We start from the raw sequence: 20,392 nt of genomic DNA on the forward strand, positions 1-20,392 counted from the left end.
CGGGGTAGAATTAGCCACCAATTGAAATTTTTGATTGCGTATAGGGGGAACTGGGGCAGTAGTAATCTGGGGTAGTTGTAAACACTGTGATTTTTTTCATTAATTTTAAGACTCCAGAGGATAAAACCCATAAGCATTCATAGATACCATGGGGATGTATATCCACAGATAAATTGGTCAATAAAATCCTAATATACTTTAAAAATAAAAATCATTTTCCTGAAAATGTTGATATTTCGATTATTTTGATCATTTGGATTTCCACCTGGAAATTAAAAATTGTGTAAAATAATCGAAATGTAGCAATACCAGTTCTTTCCTACATCTTTTAGGATTATATTAATGCATTTACTAGACAAATTGAGATACTCATTACTTTAAAATAATTAATAATTGGTCAGAAAACAGCATTTGGGGTAGATGTAACCAGGCAATTTCAATTTCACAAAATGAGTAGGTAAAAGAGCGGGAAATTGACCTTCATGCGAAATATCTATAATTCATAGATTACGAAAAAAATTGGTGGCGCTGTGTTCAATAAAAAGTCACATGATGTCAAAATATGGGGAAAATCTATTGAAAAATGTCTTTGATATGCATGCTTTTAGTTTTTTGCTATTTTAATTATTCTTTGTAAAAAGTGTCGTGATTTTTTGAAAAATATACAGTCTTTATATATCTCTTAAGTAATTAAAATAATTGAAGGTGGTGCAAAGTTAATTTCAAGGGTGGGAAAAAAGGTGTTTACATCCTCCCCAGAAAGTGGTTACTTCTACCCCAGGTATTTTGTCAAAAGAGAAAAAAGCACAGTGACACAAATTTTATTTTTATGGAAAACTCAATTGTTTTCCAGCGTCCGCTTTACCCTCGATGAATTGCCTATACCCAAGGGTAAAACATGAGCTAAGAAATATTTTCCAAAAAATCACGGTGTCCTTGGAAAATCACCTCAAATTCGCATGTATCGAAAATGGTTACATGTGCCCCAGTCTCCCCTAATTAGTACAAAAAATATTTGTAAGATGCTGATAAATATTTCAATGAATAGTAAGGGAAGTATATATTTAAAATAAAGAGTGGTTTCCTCAATATTCCTCCGAAGGCAAACTATAAGATACCACTATCTAATACTATACGTGGCTAATCTGCCCCGATCTCCCCTATATATTTCAGCTATTATAAAATCAATAAAACAATAACGTTTGAATCCGGAACGCAATTAGGAAATAAAGATTGTGAAGTGAATATTAAGATTTTCACTTAGAAAATGTAGATTTCAGTCAGATTAATTTGCTTAATTCTGAGGTCAAATTGAGACATTCGAAATGAGTTTCTTGAAGTCAAAAAACTTTAATTTTTTGCATTTTGTTAATACAAAAACTGCAAAAATTCAATAATTGCAATTCTGAAACGAATTTTTCAAGCGACCATGACCTTCATGACTTTAATGAACAGGTATATTCAAGAAGATCGTTTAGTTAAATAGCCCCTAAAATTAACAAAAAAAGATACCGCTAGAGATTTATTGGAATAATCAATGAAAATCTCTGCCCTTCCACTTAAAGAATTCTAAATGAAATCTTCAAAATCTTCTTATATTTTAAACCCTCTTTCCGTGATTAGTAATGCCATGTAAAAAGAATAATGTGTGAAGCTAAAAGAAGTATTTCACGTAGAACTGCATTTTTTCACCTATAGTCGAGCATCCCTTACCCCCTTCATCTATGACTAGTCGTATAAAATTTATTTTTCATCTTTAAAAAACCTTTTTTTTAATATTTGAGTCACCATACTACTACTGAAAGCAGGGGCCTTCTTCCCAAGTATTGCTGACCTATAGTTTACTGTTTATTTTTTCAAAGAAAAAAACCGGATACAATAAAAATGTTTGTGTGAAATTTTCTGCTAACTTTTTTTTTGTTTTGATATTGTATCCATCTAAAAGTATTTAGAAATAAATCAATTTCACGGCAAAAACAATTAAGTAAAATAAGATGAAATTATTTCTTCTTGTCATCTTTTTTTTTGGATTTTTTTCATTTTTTTTTTTCTTTCTAAATTACTTGTTATCCTAACATTTACATTATGTTCCATTATTTTTTTTTCCTTCTGTCACGACAATATATACTCTAAAACTTGTTTTTTTCTCATTTTTTATGTATTAATGTTGTTATTTATGAATTATTTTTAATTTTTTTATGTCGATAATATTGGGCTAATTATTGAATGAGACGACAGCAGCAGGTAATATTTTTTTCACTTCCATTTATTTTTTTTTCATCCACTTATTGTTACTTTTCTTTCTTGCTAATATTTTTTTTTAATTATACTTTTTTTGTATTAATGTTTTATCATGTAGCACTAGATATTATATAACTCTATTTCGGCATTTCACAAGCGAAATTCTATAGTCACCTGTTGTAATGTTTCATTCCTCATTTTACATTACTGGTTATTCTTTTCCGTTCTTCCATAATTTTTTTTGTTTGTTTCCTATACCATAATTCTTCACTAAGGGGATGGAGGATTATTCCATGATAATGCTGTCGACCTTATCATTTCTTAGCAATTTCACTGTCAATTGTTTAAATGTTTTTTTTTCTATCATTTTTTTGTTATGTGTGAGAGTTTTGTTTGGAGATAGGCTAGAGAATTTGTTATATGATTCTATGCAGAAATGATTTTGTCTTCTTCCTATTACTGGGAGCATTAGCAGTAACATCATGTGAACTAGAAGTGTGTGATTTATTATATTAAGGTCAATCAGAGCATCACTTGCTCGCTGCCGATGTCAATGAATTGGTGGCCGATGAGACATTTGAACCACCTGAGGTGGCTGACACCTTGTCACCTACACCGGTACCTACTGATGATGGCGCATTGCCCGATAATGATGACATTAGTGTTGAATTTGTGGCATTACTTAAATTTCCCGTCATATTGTTTGTTTGCTGTGTGAGCAATTCACTATTTGCCTCACTCTTCAAAGATGTTTTACTACTCGAACGATTATTCTCCAATTCATGCAATTTCTTCCACAGCTCCTCGCGCTCTCGTTCCCGTTTCTTCTCTCTGTGAAGAAATTATTTAGTAGATAAAATACATAAAAGAAATGAAACATTTTGTTTTCTTTCTTGTGCATCTAATTGTAACCACCTTCCCCAATTGGGTAAACATTGAGCTATATGTTTCTCTCTCAATTTTTTTTTTCAAACTATCTTTTCTTTTTTCATTAATTGAATATTATTACAGAATCATTTATTTAGTTTATATTTTTTTTTCCTTACTTCTGTCGTTCAGCTTTGTAGCTCGCCGTTAGCTCGTCAAACAACTTTGAATTCATCTCCATGAAAGTCTTTAGTACATTATAGACTAGAGCCACAATTGTCTGATTCCAGTGCTCTTTGCTGATCCGGTACAGTGCCGGAAACATTATTGGCATTATGACAGCATTATTTTCCTCAATTAGCGACATTGCATACTCATTGTTCCAGAAATACAACGCTCTCTCTGCAACCTGCCAAAGACAAATAGACCATTTAGTCTGAACACATTCATAACCCCATTTGCCTAATTTTCTCATTAAAGTAACACCCTGGCTTTCAATTGCATTTCTTTTTTTTTTATTTATTTAAACTTTCAAACTTTTTATTTTTATCCAACATTACCCTAGTTTTCAGCAAACATATTTTTTTAATTATTATAATATTGTTCATTATTTAATTTTTCATATACAACGATAAGACTAAGGATAAGGTTGTAAGGTAAAGTACCCTCTAGTCGGCCGGTTTCTCAACTCGGCCAGTTGAATTATTTAATCAATTTTTTAACGTTTTATAGTCAATTTCTATGAGATTTTCACTGATTTACGTTAATAATATAATACACCTTATAATGTTAAATCGGTAAGACCATATTATAACAAATCTAAGTAAATTGAATAAATAGTCGCACTGGCCGAGTTGAGAAACCGGCCGACTGACAGGGTACTTTACCTTATAACGTTTAACGCCGGAACAATTACGATGGCCTAAATTATTATTATTATTAACCCATTCCTTACCATGGTATTACACATCATACGCAAATTGAGTGATTTTAGATGATTTATTCCAGGGCAATTGATATTCGAATTTCTGTCGGGAATGGATTTTTAGTTACTTTAGTCCCTCAATAACTTGGAAAAAATAGCCCGACAGAGATGGAAATACATTTTATTATTCTTTTCTCGCTTCGCGTGAAGTTGGCCTCTTTCCTGGATTTGAATTGTGGTTCCCAATATGTTTTCTTGGATAGTTACTCTATCTAAAGCAATAGAGTTTGTAATGAATTAATGTAGAGAATTTAAATTCAGTGACCGTTAAGACGCGTGATTGAGGGCGACTCCCCGCGCTCCCATAATGGATAATTTTTTTTTCTTTTCAAAAAATTCATCTATTAATCTGTAGGAAACTAGTCCCAAAATGTGAATATTATATCTTAAGTATTTCTGGTACATTGACTGAATGGGTTAATCGTGTCGAAGCCCTAAATTAAGTTTGTCTTGCCCAAAAACGAGCCACGTCAATGGCAAGCGGACTTGCCGACATCAAATCCCCTGTTCCGCGTAAGGCAATGGGGACAACGGACAAACATACAAGTGGGGGGAGGTTTGGATCAACCCATAGTCACATAGGATATCACATTCGGAGAATCCCCAAACGATTGAGAGATTTCCATGTCTTCCAATCTTGGTTACCACCAGGAGGAAGGCTTTCCCTTAATTCGACAAAATCTGGTGGAAAGACTTCCTTCAACAGATTGAGTTTAGCCTCCTCGGGAGATTGGTCAAGTGATTTGACAGAGTGGCAAGAGCTCCTGCAAGACTTCAGCCTTGCTCTTGGTTTTTTCTGACTATGGAGAAGATGTTTCAGTTCAGAAAGAACCCTTGACATCTCTCTACTAGAGATAATTTGTCTCCTCACCCCGGGGTCACCCTAGGGTTACCTAAAGGAAGTTCGAACGATCATCTTTCCTACTTGAAAATATTTCTGATATCTCAAATAAATGTGAACTTAGGATCCGTCATTAACAACGACAAACGGTCTACCGCTGAAACTACAGGTACCATGAAAAGTTTGTTATTATTAACGTTATTAACCGTATCTAACCGTATTTTACAATGTCATATCCCGTAGTGGAAGAACCTGCTAAATCCATTATTGAACGCCCAGGAATGCCTTCCTGTAGTATGGATGCTTCTTTCATGTTCCCGGAAGTGTTTGGGCGAAGGCGGTGTATTGTATTACGTTATTATTACATGTGCAAATTGTTAAGTCAGACATTCAGATTTTTGCACCGGGCGGGATTCAAGTCAGAGATCTCACAGCCCAAGAGCCAACGGTCTTGCCTATTGTACCACTGAAATCCCCAAGTGAATAGTTCGTGATCAAGAATATTGACGGTTCCATTTCATAAATTAATATAGTATCTTAGAATAATAATAATAATAATAATAATAATAATAATAATAATAATAATAATAATAATAATAATAATAATAATAATAATAATAATAATAATAATAATATATTTCTGATTCATGTCCCTGTACATATATTAGTACAATAGTGGGGTTGTACATAACAACTGTAAATGACAACTTATAATCGATATAATTCTTCACATGATTCCGTATTAAATTTCACTTTCATCTGACAATTCTTACTTATCGTATAAGCCACATAAAGTTCACTTGGCTATGCTTTTTTCAAACTAGAATAAAATAGATAGATTCCTCAGAAAAGCAAGACAAGCCATTAATTAAATTGAGGATGTTGCCTTGGAACATTTTGAGATCGTTCATAAGGGATATGCGATTGAAAATGATTAAATGAATGAATATGAACGGAACACCTATTGATACTTTAAGAACTTGTGTCAGGACCAGGGCGGAGCATTCTCATACATTTTCCGTACAAAAGTATGGTATATTTTTTTTAAGTGATTTTTTAGTTTTGATATAAAACCAAATGCAATCATTTTAAAATTTTACCAAATGAAAGAGTATCTAATGTTATGTTATTGGCATAAAATTTATAATGATTGCACGAGGATAACAGTTCCTAAAACCCATATGAAAAAGATGTAACATTCGCAATTTTTTGAATTTTTCTGAAATAAAATTTTAAATTTAATAAAAATATATTCTCTGTATATGTGGATACCATTTCGTGTCATATTTATTTTTGTGGAATCTAAAGCTTAAGAATTATAAAGAATTTAAGAAAAATATACCATTTATGAATTAAAATGCTCCATCCGTTAGTCTACCATCCTAGGTCAGGACCTATTGACACCCTACTCTGTACCATTTGGTATATGAAATTTGAACATCTCTCTCTATAGAAAAAGATATATAAGAGAAAGCCAGTGATAAGCCTAAATGGGCTTATGGTAGGTGTGATTCTTTCAATGCAAATTAGGATTGGAGGCAAATTCGAAGTTCAGATAAGCTTATGGTATCTGAGATTCTTCACATGCAACCTCGAAATGTGTGTAACTCGGGGTACTTGCAAATTGGCGGAAAATTGTATGAGAAATGTACAAAAATATCTGAAAAACTTTACACCCTAATATATTGGAGATAGAAGTCTCAAACTGTACATCCATTTAAAACCTACTTTAGGCTTGATGCATGCCAAAATTCATTTGAAAATGAAGTAAATTCACGAATAAATTATCGTTCAGCAAGTATCTGCGAAAAATTCCGCGATTCGTAAAAATCCGCGAGAAATTCCGCAGTCTGGGAAAATTCACGAAAAATCCGAGATCCGCGAAAATCCGAAGTCCCCGAAATTCGAGAAAAATACCACGATCTGCGAAAACTCGCGATAAATTCCGCGATCCGCGAAAAATGCCTCCAGGTGCGCCACTGTGTTTTGTTAAGATATCTCAGAAACCGTTGATTTCTGAAAATTCGGCAACTTATTTCCGACATCAGAGATACTCGAAATACCCACTAAATATCAAGTCGATCGGAGATGATCCCCCAACTTGGGGAATACAGCATGTCTGATTATGAAAAAATCACAACTAAAAACGTCATATTAGGAGAGACTGGGGCAAAACTTGTCAAAACGCATATTTATTTCTTTCACGAGCTCTGAGAAAACTTAAAGGTTTTATAATGAGCAGGAAATTTACTGCTCTACAACATTGCAGAAGACAATTTTCCTCTATCTCGTTAGAAATGTGATTTTCGAATCATTTTCTAAAAGTCGATTTTGTGGAGATTCTCAAAATAGCTGGGGCAAATTTTGTCAGTCTTCGGATAATTTGTGACGTTTTACTCTCGCAAACGTTAAATATATCAAATAGACATATTTTTATAGGAAATTTATTCCTCTACAACTTTGTCGAAGATAATTTTTCTCTATCTTAACGAGAAATATGCTTAAATTGAGCTAATCAGTATTGATATTTTCTGTAAGCCAAATATTTAAAAATATGAGCTCAAAATTTATCTCAAAAAGGCTATCTATAATAAAAATTTCAAGCCTCAGTCTCTTTTATTTTAGAAAATAGTGAATATTGAAATTTTCGTTTTAACAAATTTTGCCCCAGTCTCCCCTACTTGCATTTTATTACATAATATTCAATAAATTTCAACATTTTGACAAAAATATAAATAGGGGATCTCCGTCGAAGAGGTGTTCCTTCGAACCTAATTTGGACTCCATGCCGTGAGAAAGGCTATTGTTAAATGGATTAAATGCTGTAGAAATTCATTCTTAGATCATAAATACATTGGGGCATCATGTGCTTAAAAATCAAATATAGGGGAGACCGGGGAGGTTTGGGACAGGGGTAGTGTGGGACAAGGCGATTTTTTCATTATGTTTTTTAATAAATCGGGTTTAACCACTACTCAATTGTAGGCAATACTGAGATGTATCTTGACTAAAAGAATGGATATCCTCAGTTTTATTGTTTTATTTCTATGAACACTTTTTTAAAAATTGATAAAAATTGTATTTTTTGATTTCTCAGTTTTCCTCTTTGTATTTTATATCAGCGATATATAATCAAAACTTTTTTATCTCATTAGGTAGCAGTGTAATCTGGGAACATATTTTTATAAAAGTTTCAGAGATTATATGCTCTTGTTTTTTACATAAAAGTTTTAAATACCAAAACTACCCGCGGGGATGTTTGGGACACCTGAAAGGGGATGAATGGGACGTTGATTTTCCACAAGATTGTAGGTTGTGTGCAATTGTTTATTGTTAAAATGAAGAATATTGCCCAGTTTCTACTGAAAATCTCCCTCTTGTGCAAACTTTACCAGTCGAGCAGATTTTTCTTACTACAGGGACAATTAAACCATCAATGTCTTGGAAATCAATAATTTATTCTCAGAGGGGCTTCGATCTTAGCCCAATCTCGTTAAAAACTATTTTCTCGAAAATTTCTCGAACAATATCCTCTACAATTCTCAAAAGTTCTCCAGAAAAGGCAAGGCGAGAGCTTATTCAGAGAAATAAGGGAAAAACATGTACCATGCAGTTGTCGTAAAATCAAACAGGAATCCGCCAATGAGTTCAAAACTAAAAGTGTTAAAATAATCTACTCGCCTGAGGAAGTTGATGATCATGATTGCAATATTTAGAATAAAAAGAGCAAGGAAAGGTAAATGGAAAATAAGAAGAAAATACTTTAAATAATCGATTGACAATAAATGACTCTACTGTACAAATAAAACTGATATTAATTTCTAAATATGAAATTAAAGATGAAACATTTTTATTTCTATCAGAAATATTTTTAATCTAGTATTTAAAATTAATTAACGTGCTCCAATAATGCAAATTATGCAAGAAAAAATGCGTCCCAAACATCCTCTTTTGCGTCCCATACTGCCCCAAATCAGGGAGGTTTGGGACAAAGCGTCAAGTTAAATGTTTTATCTTCTCCAGGAAAACTCAGCCGTTTTCCAAGTTCTATCGAGTATTTTTTATAAAGTCAATACCCATAAGTATCCTATATACCGCATAAAATTATGATACACTATCGTGGTTTTTTGTAATAGTGTCTCAAAGTCAAAACATGAAAAAGTGTCCCAAACCTCCCCGGTCTCCCCTATTGCTTTTAATAATATGAAGCCCACATTGAGAGCAAAAAACATTCGATTCCAAAAATGCAATTTCATGTTGAACCCCCCTAATCTTAATACACAATATGTAAAACAATGTAATTGTCATACCTGAAAATGAGGACTGGAAACACATTTTGCGATCTGTCGAAACAATGGTTCTTGAATCTTAACAAATTGCGGTGGTTCAATGACATCTAGAATCTCCTCGATTTCACCGAGAAACATCACTTCCTTCTGCGAGCAGGTCTTTGGCCAAAATTTCAACAATCCCCTAACCACCGGTTCCGTCAGTGAGGCATCCTTTTCCAGAAACTGCACAACACAGTACGCTAGCTGTGCATGATACAGCGATAAGCATTTCACCTTGTGTAGTGGCAACAGTACTTTCACTAAAAATTGTTTATGTTCAGCTTTCAACGGCAAAGCGAATCCATTGATAATGCTGAAAATGGAAACAATGATTGGCACATTTATTTTAAATAAAATCATTATATTTACTGCAATATGATTTTTCAATTTCACAAAAATCCAAAAGTTCTACAACTCACCTTCCCAGTATTTCCAGTAATTCTCCAACACCATTGAAATGTTCTGTTTCATAAATAAAGCGCAAAAATATATTATTTATTTGTTTCCTGATGAATGCGCGCAGTCCTAGAAATTTCCCGTAAATTCGATGAAGAACCGTCTTTAAGAAATCACGCTCACGAGGATCTTCTGAATCAAACAACTCCAACAACTGCAAAAAATAATAAAATACCATTTATAGATTAATATCTAAAACAAATCTAGTAATAGGTTTGTTAATTTATCACTAGTCACCCTATAAGAGCGGTGACTTATCATTATAAATTCAAATTATGGGACAACACAAATAGACTAGCAGACAAATCATGAAAATTACTCGAATATTTGAACTTAATTCACTCCGTAAATTAATATTATTAATTATTATTAATGTGAAGAATCTCAGATATTAAAAAAAAACAAAAACGATGTTTAAAACATCCAAAATACTAAAACATCTCTAATCAATTCTTAACTATATGGTCTATTGTGTACTATTCCCAGTTATCCAACATTTTCAAGCAAAATCTCTTGAAAAATCATTTGATATGGTTTCGAGTTATTTTAAATTTTAAAATTTTGCAATAAATCGTACCAGCCATAAAGCATTTTCTGTTCATCTTTGACATAAGAGTTCAGTAAAAATAAAATAATGGTGCCACTGGGGAATTACCTCCTCCACAGATTTTTTTTTAATATTTTCAAATCAATAAGTAAAATATTATATATGTAAATATAAACAGCAGCGTAAACAATATTTTTAAAGTTTGGCACTGGGTTTAGAAAGGTCTTAATAAAGCTTAAAATATGCAAAACAAAAAACAATAAGCCCAGATAAGCTTATAGTAGCTTCTTTTGGTAGATTACTGACGGCAGCAATAGCCAACTCTGAGAAGTTGGCCTCAGATCAATGTCCAAGAAGGAGCAACCGCGACGAATTCCCAATTTTCCCTGTAAGTCCTCAATTGGAGTAGTGAATAGACAGGGTGGACGAAATTTCAGAGAAAAGTCACAGATTTGACCACTGAGGAAGGCGCATTAAAGCGTCGAAAGCTTTGGCAAAGAATTTTGTGTTGCCCTGTCCTGAAAGGATTGCTCCGATTGCACCCCCTGACACATCCGGAGGGAGTCCACTTCCTTGACTTTCTTATGCTTATAGCTCAGATTCTTTAGAGGTGATAACAAAGCGCTTGCACATCGGAATTTGTGCGCATTGAATTGTGAGATAAATTTTGGAGTTAAGGTATATACTGTCAAGCAAGCTTACCCCAACATGATTCTTTACTACCAAAAAGAACTGACAAACGAATTTGGATGGATTCTGAGTTTCAAGACTCTCAGCTACACAAGCTTATCTGGGGTTATCACTGGTAATTTTCTATTTTAAAGAGTTTGGATACAGAAGGGCAAAAAACAGAAAAAGTTTAAGGAATTCTCTTAAAAAAAAAGTATGGCAAAGGGTCCTAGGCTTCGCATCATTTACGGGTTCTCAATCGGTTTAAACCGATTTATATATCACTCAAAAAATCCCAAAAGATAGTTTCAAAGAGACATTAAATTGATTTTTGGACAAAAATTACTTATCGATGCATAACCGGTTTACAACCGATGTGAACCGATTTATAAATCACTTAAAACACTGCCCAAAATACATTAGGAGTAATATAATCGAATTTAGGATAAAGCATAGTTATCGGTTATACCGATTGAGAATCGATTGAGATTTATTTAGGCTTGTCAAGACTTTCAAGACCTTTCCAACGAGCCGGAACCTGATATTCGGTTGAGAAATACGCTCTCTAGAGCCTTTTTAGCCTTTATCCTTGAAAAACTGTTATTAGGAATAATTCAATGGTATTCTCGTCACTATTCCTAAAATCGGGCACTCAATGGGTCAAATGGTAAAGCATTAGCTCTATGATGCAAGTGTCCCGGGTCCCGGGTTCGAATCCCCTTTAGGTCACCAGGGATTTTTCTTGCGTTCAAGGTGTTCGGATTGCACATAGTGAGCTTCACTGCACTTGGTTCGACGGGCATGGAACGGACAACCTCATCCCGTACAAGAAAAAATAATAATGCATGTCTAGAAATCCCCTTGTGGAAAGGCCTTGTTACTTCATGGAATGTTGTGCCAGCATTATTATTATTAATATTATTATTATTTTCGTATATAGACGAAACGTCTGCTCAGGTAGCCTCTAGGTAACCTTGGGTTCAGGGGTTCCCCCGAAAGTCCTATGTCCCTATCTCTAATCGTTTTGCTCTAGGCGTGGTATCGGACGGTTAGACGAACATACGGACAAACAGCGTGACATCATTTCTCAGGAGTCGTCTGAAACCCAAAGATATGTTGAGAAAAGTGATCTCCGCGGAGTGGAATGTGGAAATTTTGAGTGATGGAAAAATCAAGGGATTATAAATACTATTCTCTTTGTGGAGTTCGAGCAGTAAAATTATAGAGATAGACTCTGGTCAAGTTATTTTCGATTATAGCTCAGAGCAGTGTGCATCTATGGGGAAGTACGACTCATAGAAAATGCGGATTATGGGATATCGATTTTTCGATTAAATCTCTCATAGAAGTGGTTGAATTAAATTTCGATTTCCTGAAGAGTTGAAACATTTAGCTAGACTTTTCATTATCACCCTCGGACATTGACAATTAAAAGAGGAATTATGACCACTTTAGCATTTTTTTTTTGACACCTTCTATCTCGGGTCAGGAGGGTCGAAGGAGGTCACGTTTTTTTCATGGAAAGGTCTCAGGCCCAGTCTAGTCATACATAAAACTTGGGTTATTGGGAAAATAAACTTTAGAAGTATTTCAAAATAGCGAGGTGGATAAACCTGGCTTGAAGATAATATAAAGGTTGCACACAAGTAAAAAGGACTTTGTTCATTACTTATATATGTTCAATGTAAACTTATACAAATTAATTTACGTCAAAAGTTATGGAAAATTGTTAAGGGTTTTCTTTTGAGTTAAAATTGACATTTATTGGTTCTTCGAGAAGGAACACTTGTATTCTGCTCTTATATCATACGTCCTCCACGCGATAATTATACTTTTCCAAAGACCTTTTTCTAAAAATTTCAATATCTCGTTCCGTTCTCGCTTTAGAAGTGTTTACAATATGAAGGAACTATACAAAAAAATTCAATTTCTAGCATAATATTCGTAATTTGTAATTCGTATTTATAAAAAGTTTGAGCCTGATCTGCAAAAGTCGAATTGTCCATCGTACCACACAAACTAATATTATAAAGAACCTCATCTTAAAATATATTTATAATCTGTAGAATCCATTTTTTTTAAATTAAACACTCAATATGACTTTTTGTACTTTCTTTATTCACGTCCTCACTCTACCACGTCCCGTCTCAATCTGTCTGTCGTGTACTGTGCATTTTACTCGTCCGTGTTCGTCCGTATGGGATTCCATCTCGCGGAATATTTAGTAAATACGTCCGTTATGTCCGTTGACCACAAATCCAGTGATAGGGATTACGCAGAAAAAGTAACGATTTATTTTTTGTGTTTTCAAAGTTCAAAATATTCAGAAAATAATTTAATGTGCGAGCTAATTAATTTAAAAAAATGTCGATATCGATCGGATAAATTGCTATTGGTGGTTAGTTATTTTCGGAATCAGGAATGATTAGAACATATACCCTATAGATATGAGCTTGATCAGAGATTGTTAACTGAAACTCAGCATTACAGTAAATGCGATTGTGAATAACTGATTGGTACACTAAGAAAAAACCTAAAAATTTAAAACAACTCTATGGCAGAGTTGAATTAACTCTACGAATATCGATGTAATTGTTACTCTTTTTCGTTGTTAATTTTAGTAAATAGAGTTGAAAGAACTATTCGTCCGAGTTGAATTAACTCGTCGGATATCGATGTAAATATTATTCTTTTTCGATGTAAAATTTTACTTCGACTGAAGTATATGCTTAAGTGTTTTTGTTTTAAGAATATACATCAGCCAAGAAGATTTTCGTGTGAATAAGTTCACATGGAACATCAATTAGAAGTATGCCTAACAGTGTTTCATGAAGACATGTGATTGCATCATACGTGATATTTCGCTCGGAACATAGGGAACTTGAGATCAAGAAAATATTAATAAAGAAAACCATAAAATTAAAAAAAAAGAACATAAAATTGCAAAATCTGTCCATTTTGGTATTTGCAAGTTATTTTAACTACAAAAAACATTTTTTTAACTCTTGATACGAGTTGTTTTAACTCTTGAAAAGAGTTATTTTCATCATTAAAAAGAGTTATTTACACTCATTTGTCATGTAAATTCTAGGAAAAAAAGTTAAAACAACTCTTCCGAATATTACACATAAATAGAAGTAAAATCAACTCTAAAATATAGTTAATCGAAAATTACAACGAAGAAGAGTCAATTCAACATCGATTCGAGTAAGTTTTACTCGATTATTTTTCTGAGTGTAGCATAAATTTTCTTACTTACTTGAAGGACAAACTTTTGATCAATCACTTTTTTCCCGATAGTTGCTTGGAAATCTTGTGACTCGAGAAATCGCAAGAAGACCTCATAGACCAGCTGAAGATGTGGCCAAGATGCTTCCAGTGTTGGATCATCCTCTTCGGGATCAAAGTCTGGATTCTCACTTGGTGGCAGTGTACGAAACAAATTACACGAAATCTAGAAAGAGATCCCAGAAGCAAAGTGAAAAAAAAATTACTTCATTATTCTACCAAACAGCAACTCCCCCCATGTTCTTGCACCAAAACTCATTGAGAGTTCATCACTAATAATTTCCTCTTGTATTACAACTAAGTAGAGTGAATATTTTTCCCGCACGATTTATATTTAATACATTTAAAGACCATAAATCATACTCACATTAAATTTAAAAAAAAAGTACCAAAACTCACACTTCATGACCCTCCCTAAAACTTCTCTCATTGAAAATTCAAAAGAGCAAAACCATTCGTTCTTTATCTTTATTAGCAACACATCTCATTCTTTTTTTTTCTTTCTTTGTTCTTCAATTTACAAACAGTGGATATCAAAAAGTTAGAGTTGCAATATTCTCCGCGTTATGGCAATGCTATCATAAGATAGCACGACTCAGTCTCAATGATTTTTACTATAAATAATAGATAAGAAAAATATCTTAAGGTGCGTTGATGCAAATTCTAAAGATTCCTTCAGTGCTCTTGAGAATATCATTAATTGCATGTGAAAAATTGCATTTGAAAACAACTCGAGAAAAAAATTGTCCTCCGCCAAATCGTCGAAATAGGAATTTACTGAGCCTCATCATAAAAGTACCACATTTTTTCTTGATCTTGATCAGGTGCACAAAAACAAGTAAAATAATAAGAAATTTGAGATGTGTCAATAACAAAGACGAGGAATTAGCTATTGCTCTCTATGAATACTTTGTCTCGCCTCAATACACCTCTACATAGACTTCATTAAGATATTTTAGAGATTTGACGTCTAGCAAACTCCCACAGAAAATTACTTGTTTAAAAAAAAATTAAATAATTTTAATATGTGTCATACAATGTGGGCTTAAACCTTAACCTTGTAGATAAGATTCATGACATGCGTGTCTCCGTCTTTTGTGCACTTTTGAGTCTCTATAATCAATCGCTCTCAGTATTTACTACTTGCTATAAAATTTTAAGGCTTATGACTGCTTCTTAAACGATAAGGATAATCAATTGTAATTTCTCTTTTCTTTGTTTTCTTTAACCCTTAAATGTTACCAAATTTATACATTATCCTTAATATGAGGAATGGATAAAAAACTGCTATACGTAAACCCTAATTTTATTACTTTAACACAATTAATTTAGATGTAGCAAATTGAACAGTATTTTAGTTATTATACGGCCAGTAAAAACTAAATCTCTATTCCAAAGTACATAATTAAAAATCAAAAACTCTTAATGTCTAAAAATAAAATATTTTTAGCAAAAGGAAGGTTAAGAGAGTAAAAAAGCACCATATTGGAAACTTAAGTATTAATAAAAAGTTTTTTTTTGGGATACTTTTTACTGATCACCATAAAATATTAAGAAATTTTGTCAAATTAACGGGATACAAAATTAATTTAGCACAACAAATTTCGGATTAACTCTTGAATTCCAGATTTGTTACTGCCTAATCTATTTGTTATAGATCCAGTGTATCATTTCCAAAATATTTTTAGAGGATGTTCTTTTTTATGAAAAATATGAAAAAAATTATAACTTTCAGTTTTCGAGTTTGACCTGAAGATATTCAGTGCCAAGAACTTGACTGAGGTTTATTTAATTGTCATAATGGAATTGTAAATAATTTCAGTTATAAAATCAATACTTTTTTGAAAGAGATGGGAATATTATTTATTATTTATTTATTTCGATGTATATCTGGTTTTTATTGCCATTTTGTATATTATTCAGATTACAAATCTATTATTCAGATTACAATGTTTTGTGAAAAATGTCCATTCTGACGCTTGAATCATTTGTACCGGGCGGGCCTCGAATTCACAACTGTGGTGAGCTGAACGCTCTTACCAATTTCACCACGGACCTCCTAAGATATTGCAATATCTATCAATGCCTCAAGGAAAAACAACTTTTTTTTTTGACTATTTAGAATCAATAAAACTTTGATTCTTATGGATGATTACAAACTATAAGGATGTCCATATCTAGAATATTTCTTGCACAAGCCCAATTATATATTTCTGAACTTAAGATATTTTTCATCAAATAGTCGTGGAATTGGCTCACTGGATATGTTACGGTCCGGAAAAACTTAGAAAAAATTGGAGCATTTGTAAACATGGGGTAGTTGTAAACTCTGATTTTGTAGACCATTTCTTCAGTGAGCAAGAATTCCTATAGTATTTATGAATTCACATATGTCTCATCTTCTGAAGTCTAATATCTCATTAAAAAATCGCAGTGTATACATCTCCCCCGTGTTTACTACTACACCAGTTCCCACTAAAGAAGTATCTAAAAACTTATACCCGGTTTAAGCGGTTAAAAAAGAAAGAGAAACATAAAAATGAGCAATTTTGCGCAAGATAATACATACCAACAGGTGTTAATGAACTAAATAACTGACTTTATCACAACAAAAAAAGATCTAAATGAACTTAAAAACGTCTGTACCATGTAAGCTAAGACTGTCTATAGACTAGAGGCTTAGCCTAGTTTCCGAAGAACTCAAAGTGCTAAATAGCAACCAATTTAATTTGTGTTTTTGATTCAAATAGATGCATTCCCCTTAATAATCCATTTCTAAGTCAAAATTTTCCAAAATGATATCTAGAGAAGCTAAGCCTTCAAAGATTCAAAGGAATACCTCTTATGTTAAAAGTACTTCTAGATGTAACTACTTAAAGGGTAACATGGGTTAAAAAAGACTGGAAAGCACCATATTTTCTCTAACGTTTTTTTTAATGCCATAATAAATTTTCATAGTAATTTAAGTTGCATATAAAAGTATTCAACATTAAAACTATATTTTCCAAAAATTTCATATAATAATCTTAAAAATTCAGCCGTTGGGACCTGATTTTCGGAAACTTAAAAAAATACAATTTTCGACGTATTTTACGCCAAGTTTTGTCTTGTAAAATAAGTTATGAACAATGGTAAAAAAAATCTACCTTTCAAGTACAATTTTAACTCACCAGCTAACAAATATTTATTTTCAGATAAATTATGTTCTGAGTGTGTTTTTTCCAAAACCCGTCTCCAAAAATCAGATCCCTACGTTAGAATTTTCAAAATTTTGAAATGAAAATTTCAGAAAATATAGTTAAAATGTTGTACCATTGTATGCTTAAGAGGTCGAATTAAATATTTTTTTTATTATATTAAAATAGGATGTAATGTGTGTGCCCCTGCCAAAAAAAACACCGGGAGCATGGAAGAAGCATTCACAACGGGGAAGGCGTTCCTTAGCGATCTACGATCAAAAGAGTTTTTCAACACTGGACACATTGTAGGGGAGACTGGGGCAAAAAGTCATAAATCGCAAAATTCAATATCTTCCAAGGTAAAAAAGATAGCGGCTCAATTTTTTTTCTATAGATAGCCTTCATAGACCTTCTTCGCCTTCTTCAATGTCGTAAGTTTCTTAGAATTCGAACAAGGAATTTAGAAAATAAAAAATATCGAAATTTTTAGCCCTATTTTTCAAATATTTTCCTTGCAGAAGATAACAATTATTACCTACTTATTTTCCAAAATTGATGCACTGGTGAATATTTTCTAAATAATTTGGATTCTTTGAATACGAATTCGCTATCTATTTTAGAATTTCACAAAAGTTCTTTTCTCCAGAAATCCTTTTATTAAAAATGGCCTCTTGGGGTAAAAAGTAACAAAAGGTATAGAGAAAAAAGTAACAAAAAGCGAAGCAATTTCTGATGTCTCACGGCGAAAAGAAACGTCATTTCCATGTCTCGCCACTTTTTGTTTGCATTGGTCAAACGATTTGCAGTCTTTTGTGTGTTTTTTTCTAAAATAGCTTGAAAAGCGCTTTTCTCGTTCTCTCACTTTTCTCGCAGAAAAAAACGGTGTTTTACAAAGGTGTAGATGAATAAATTTTCTATGAAAATATATCCTCTCCGTATTTTTTCAAATTTACGGAAGCATGTAATAAAGCGAATCAAAATATGATAATACCCAATGTCTGGTACTATTTGCCCCAGCATTTTTGAGAATAGTCACAAAATTACCTTTTATAAATCGGCTCGATAAACGTATTTCCTTACAAAATAGAGGAATATTACTTTCACAAGGTTGTAGAGCGGTAAATTTCCTATAAAACTGCGCTAAATAGAAATTTTTGAAGCGATCGATTAGCTTGTAAAAAAATAAAATATCCGTTTTGTGACTTTTTGCCCAGTCTCCCCTATACATTGTAATACTAAATAAAGTGTCTCGATACGATTAATAATAATACTGTCAAAATATAGTCCCGGAGACCGCTTTTACAAAAAAAACTATCCACTCGTAATAGTCAGATTTTCGTTGTAAATTTCAGAAACGCGAATTTAAGAAAAATATTGCCACACAGATTTTCCACTGAGAAAAAAAATTATAACCGAACTTGTTATTCAACGGTTATAGCTAACAATATGTTCTGTTCAAAAGTTGTACGTTAAATTTCCAAACAATCCATTTAATTTTATCAATTTAATTTACGCATTTTTCCACTTAATTTTGAAGTTGAAATTCAAATGCTCTCTTAATTACTGTAACAAGATCAAGAGCATTTTTACATTTTTACCTTAAAAAAAATCAAGAACTTTTTAAGCATTTAAGGAGTGTTGCTTGGAACCTTCACTGAGAAATCCGAAAAAGTTAAAATAACATTCCGGAAATGTTAATTTTACCCTGCAGTATTGATCCAAAATCGGTGTAAAAAAATAAAAATATTACCATTTTTAGGTGTATTTTGGATTAAAGTTACTCTTTTTCGTGTTAATTTTACCCTTAAAAATGTGTAAAATTAACATTAAAAAATGTTGATATATTTTTACATCTAAAAAGTGTTAAAGTATGAGGAAAAAAGTTAATCGCACCCTCTTTTTTTCTCAGTGTTATATAGATGGTTTATCGTTTTTGCTTTTCCTAAAATCATTCGTAATGCATTTTAAAATGACTAAATATATAGACATAGCTTTGGGGGCTTTGGGTAATATTTCGGCAATCTTACTTCTCATAGTTCCTTGCCTATCAATCAAACAAAAGAAGTTTCCGAAATTGCAAAATAGCTGATATTTGTAGGTACTGTAAAACCATTAAATTTTGTTTTATTTTTAGTATAAAAATTCTCGGTAAAAGATGTCATTAAAATAATCTAGTATTATCCTTTATAAGTAATTCGTTTGCATATTTACTTCTCAAACTTATAAAATAAATCTAAAGAATTTTTCTAATCTTCAGATTAAAAGAGAAAAATCACAAAGTTGAAATTGTAAGAGGTCTAAGGAAGTTATTTTCAATTTAGTATTACGATTTACCAAAATTATTGTAAATCATCCTTGTAGAAATACCATGAAACTTCATCAGTTTAAGAAGCATTATAGTTGGAACCGCATTCTCCAAAGCATAATATTTGAGGTGAGTCAAAGTGACGCATTTTGCGGTTTTAGTGTGTTATCTTAAGATATTTCCGATGAAACAGCAGACAAAACGTAAAGTTATTAGAAAGGAATGATAATGCGAAATGGCTGTATTATTGTCTAAAGTTTGATATGGATAAGTTTCTGTAAGTTATGTATTCCAATTTGAGAAATTTATCTATCGTACATGAGGTAACTTCAAGTATTAGAAAGTTCTATTTCCAGTCAATGCAAATGTGAAGTTGATTCGTTTTAGAAAAATATTAGAAGATTGCTAAACTATTTTTTTTAGTTCTTTTGAATAACATGCATAAAAAAGCATCATATTTACCATTCGTATAATTTCTGGATACACAGGTTCCGTCAGGACACCTCTGCCATGGATAATGTAAGTGGACAGATCATTGAGGGCGGCTCTTTTGATTTCCTTCCCCTTCAAATCTGCCACAGGATCCATAAAATCAAAGGACACACAACATTGCCGCAACTTTCGTATAAAAAGTTCCTCCTGCTCCATACTCGAGCAATCCACTGTGTAGAGACAAGATAGTA

The 20,392-nt window shown here is 32.5% G+C and overlaps 1 protein-coding gene across 6 annotated transcripts in view; it reads right to left on the reverse strand.

Annotated features, from left to right (window-relative positions):
• Window positions 1-1,363: 1,363 nt before the first annotated feature.
• Window positions 1,364-20,392, reverse strand: part of LOC129808964 (serine/threonine-protein phosphatase 2A 56 kDa regulatory subunit epsilon isoform) — a 31,596-nt gene continuing 12,567 nt past the window's right edge. For all 6 annotated transcript variants that reach the window (XM_055858875.1, XM_055858877.1, XM_055858874.1 and 3 more), the window contains 6 exons: window positions 20,172-20,371; window positions 14,197-14,391; window positions 9,685-9,875; window positions 9,245-9,578; window positions 3,288-3,517; window positions 1,364-3,072 (listed from right to left, as the gene is read on the reverse strand). In XM_055858875.1, the coding sequence (XP_055714850.1) occupies window positions 2,772-3,072; window positions 3,288-3,517; window positions 9,245-9,578; window positions 9,685-9,875; window positions 14,197-14,391; window positions 20,172-20,371 (1,451 nt within the window). In that variant the 3' untranslated portion in view covers window positions 1,364-2,771. The remainder of the gene's footprint in view (window positions 3,073-3,287; window positions 3,518-9,244; window positions 9,579-9,684; window positions 9,876-14,196; window positions 14,392-20,171; window positions 20,372-20,392) is intronic.

Source organism: Phlebotomus papatasi, chromosome 1, assembly GCF_024763615.1.
Source record: "Phlebotomus papatasi isolate M1 chromosome 1, Ppap_2.1, whole genome shotgun sequence".
Taxonomy (NCBI): Eukaryota; Metazoa; Arthropoda; class Insecta; order Diptera; family Psychodidae; genus Phlebotomus; species Phlebotomus papatasi.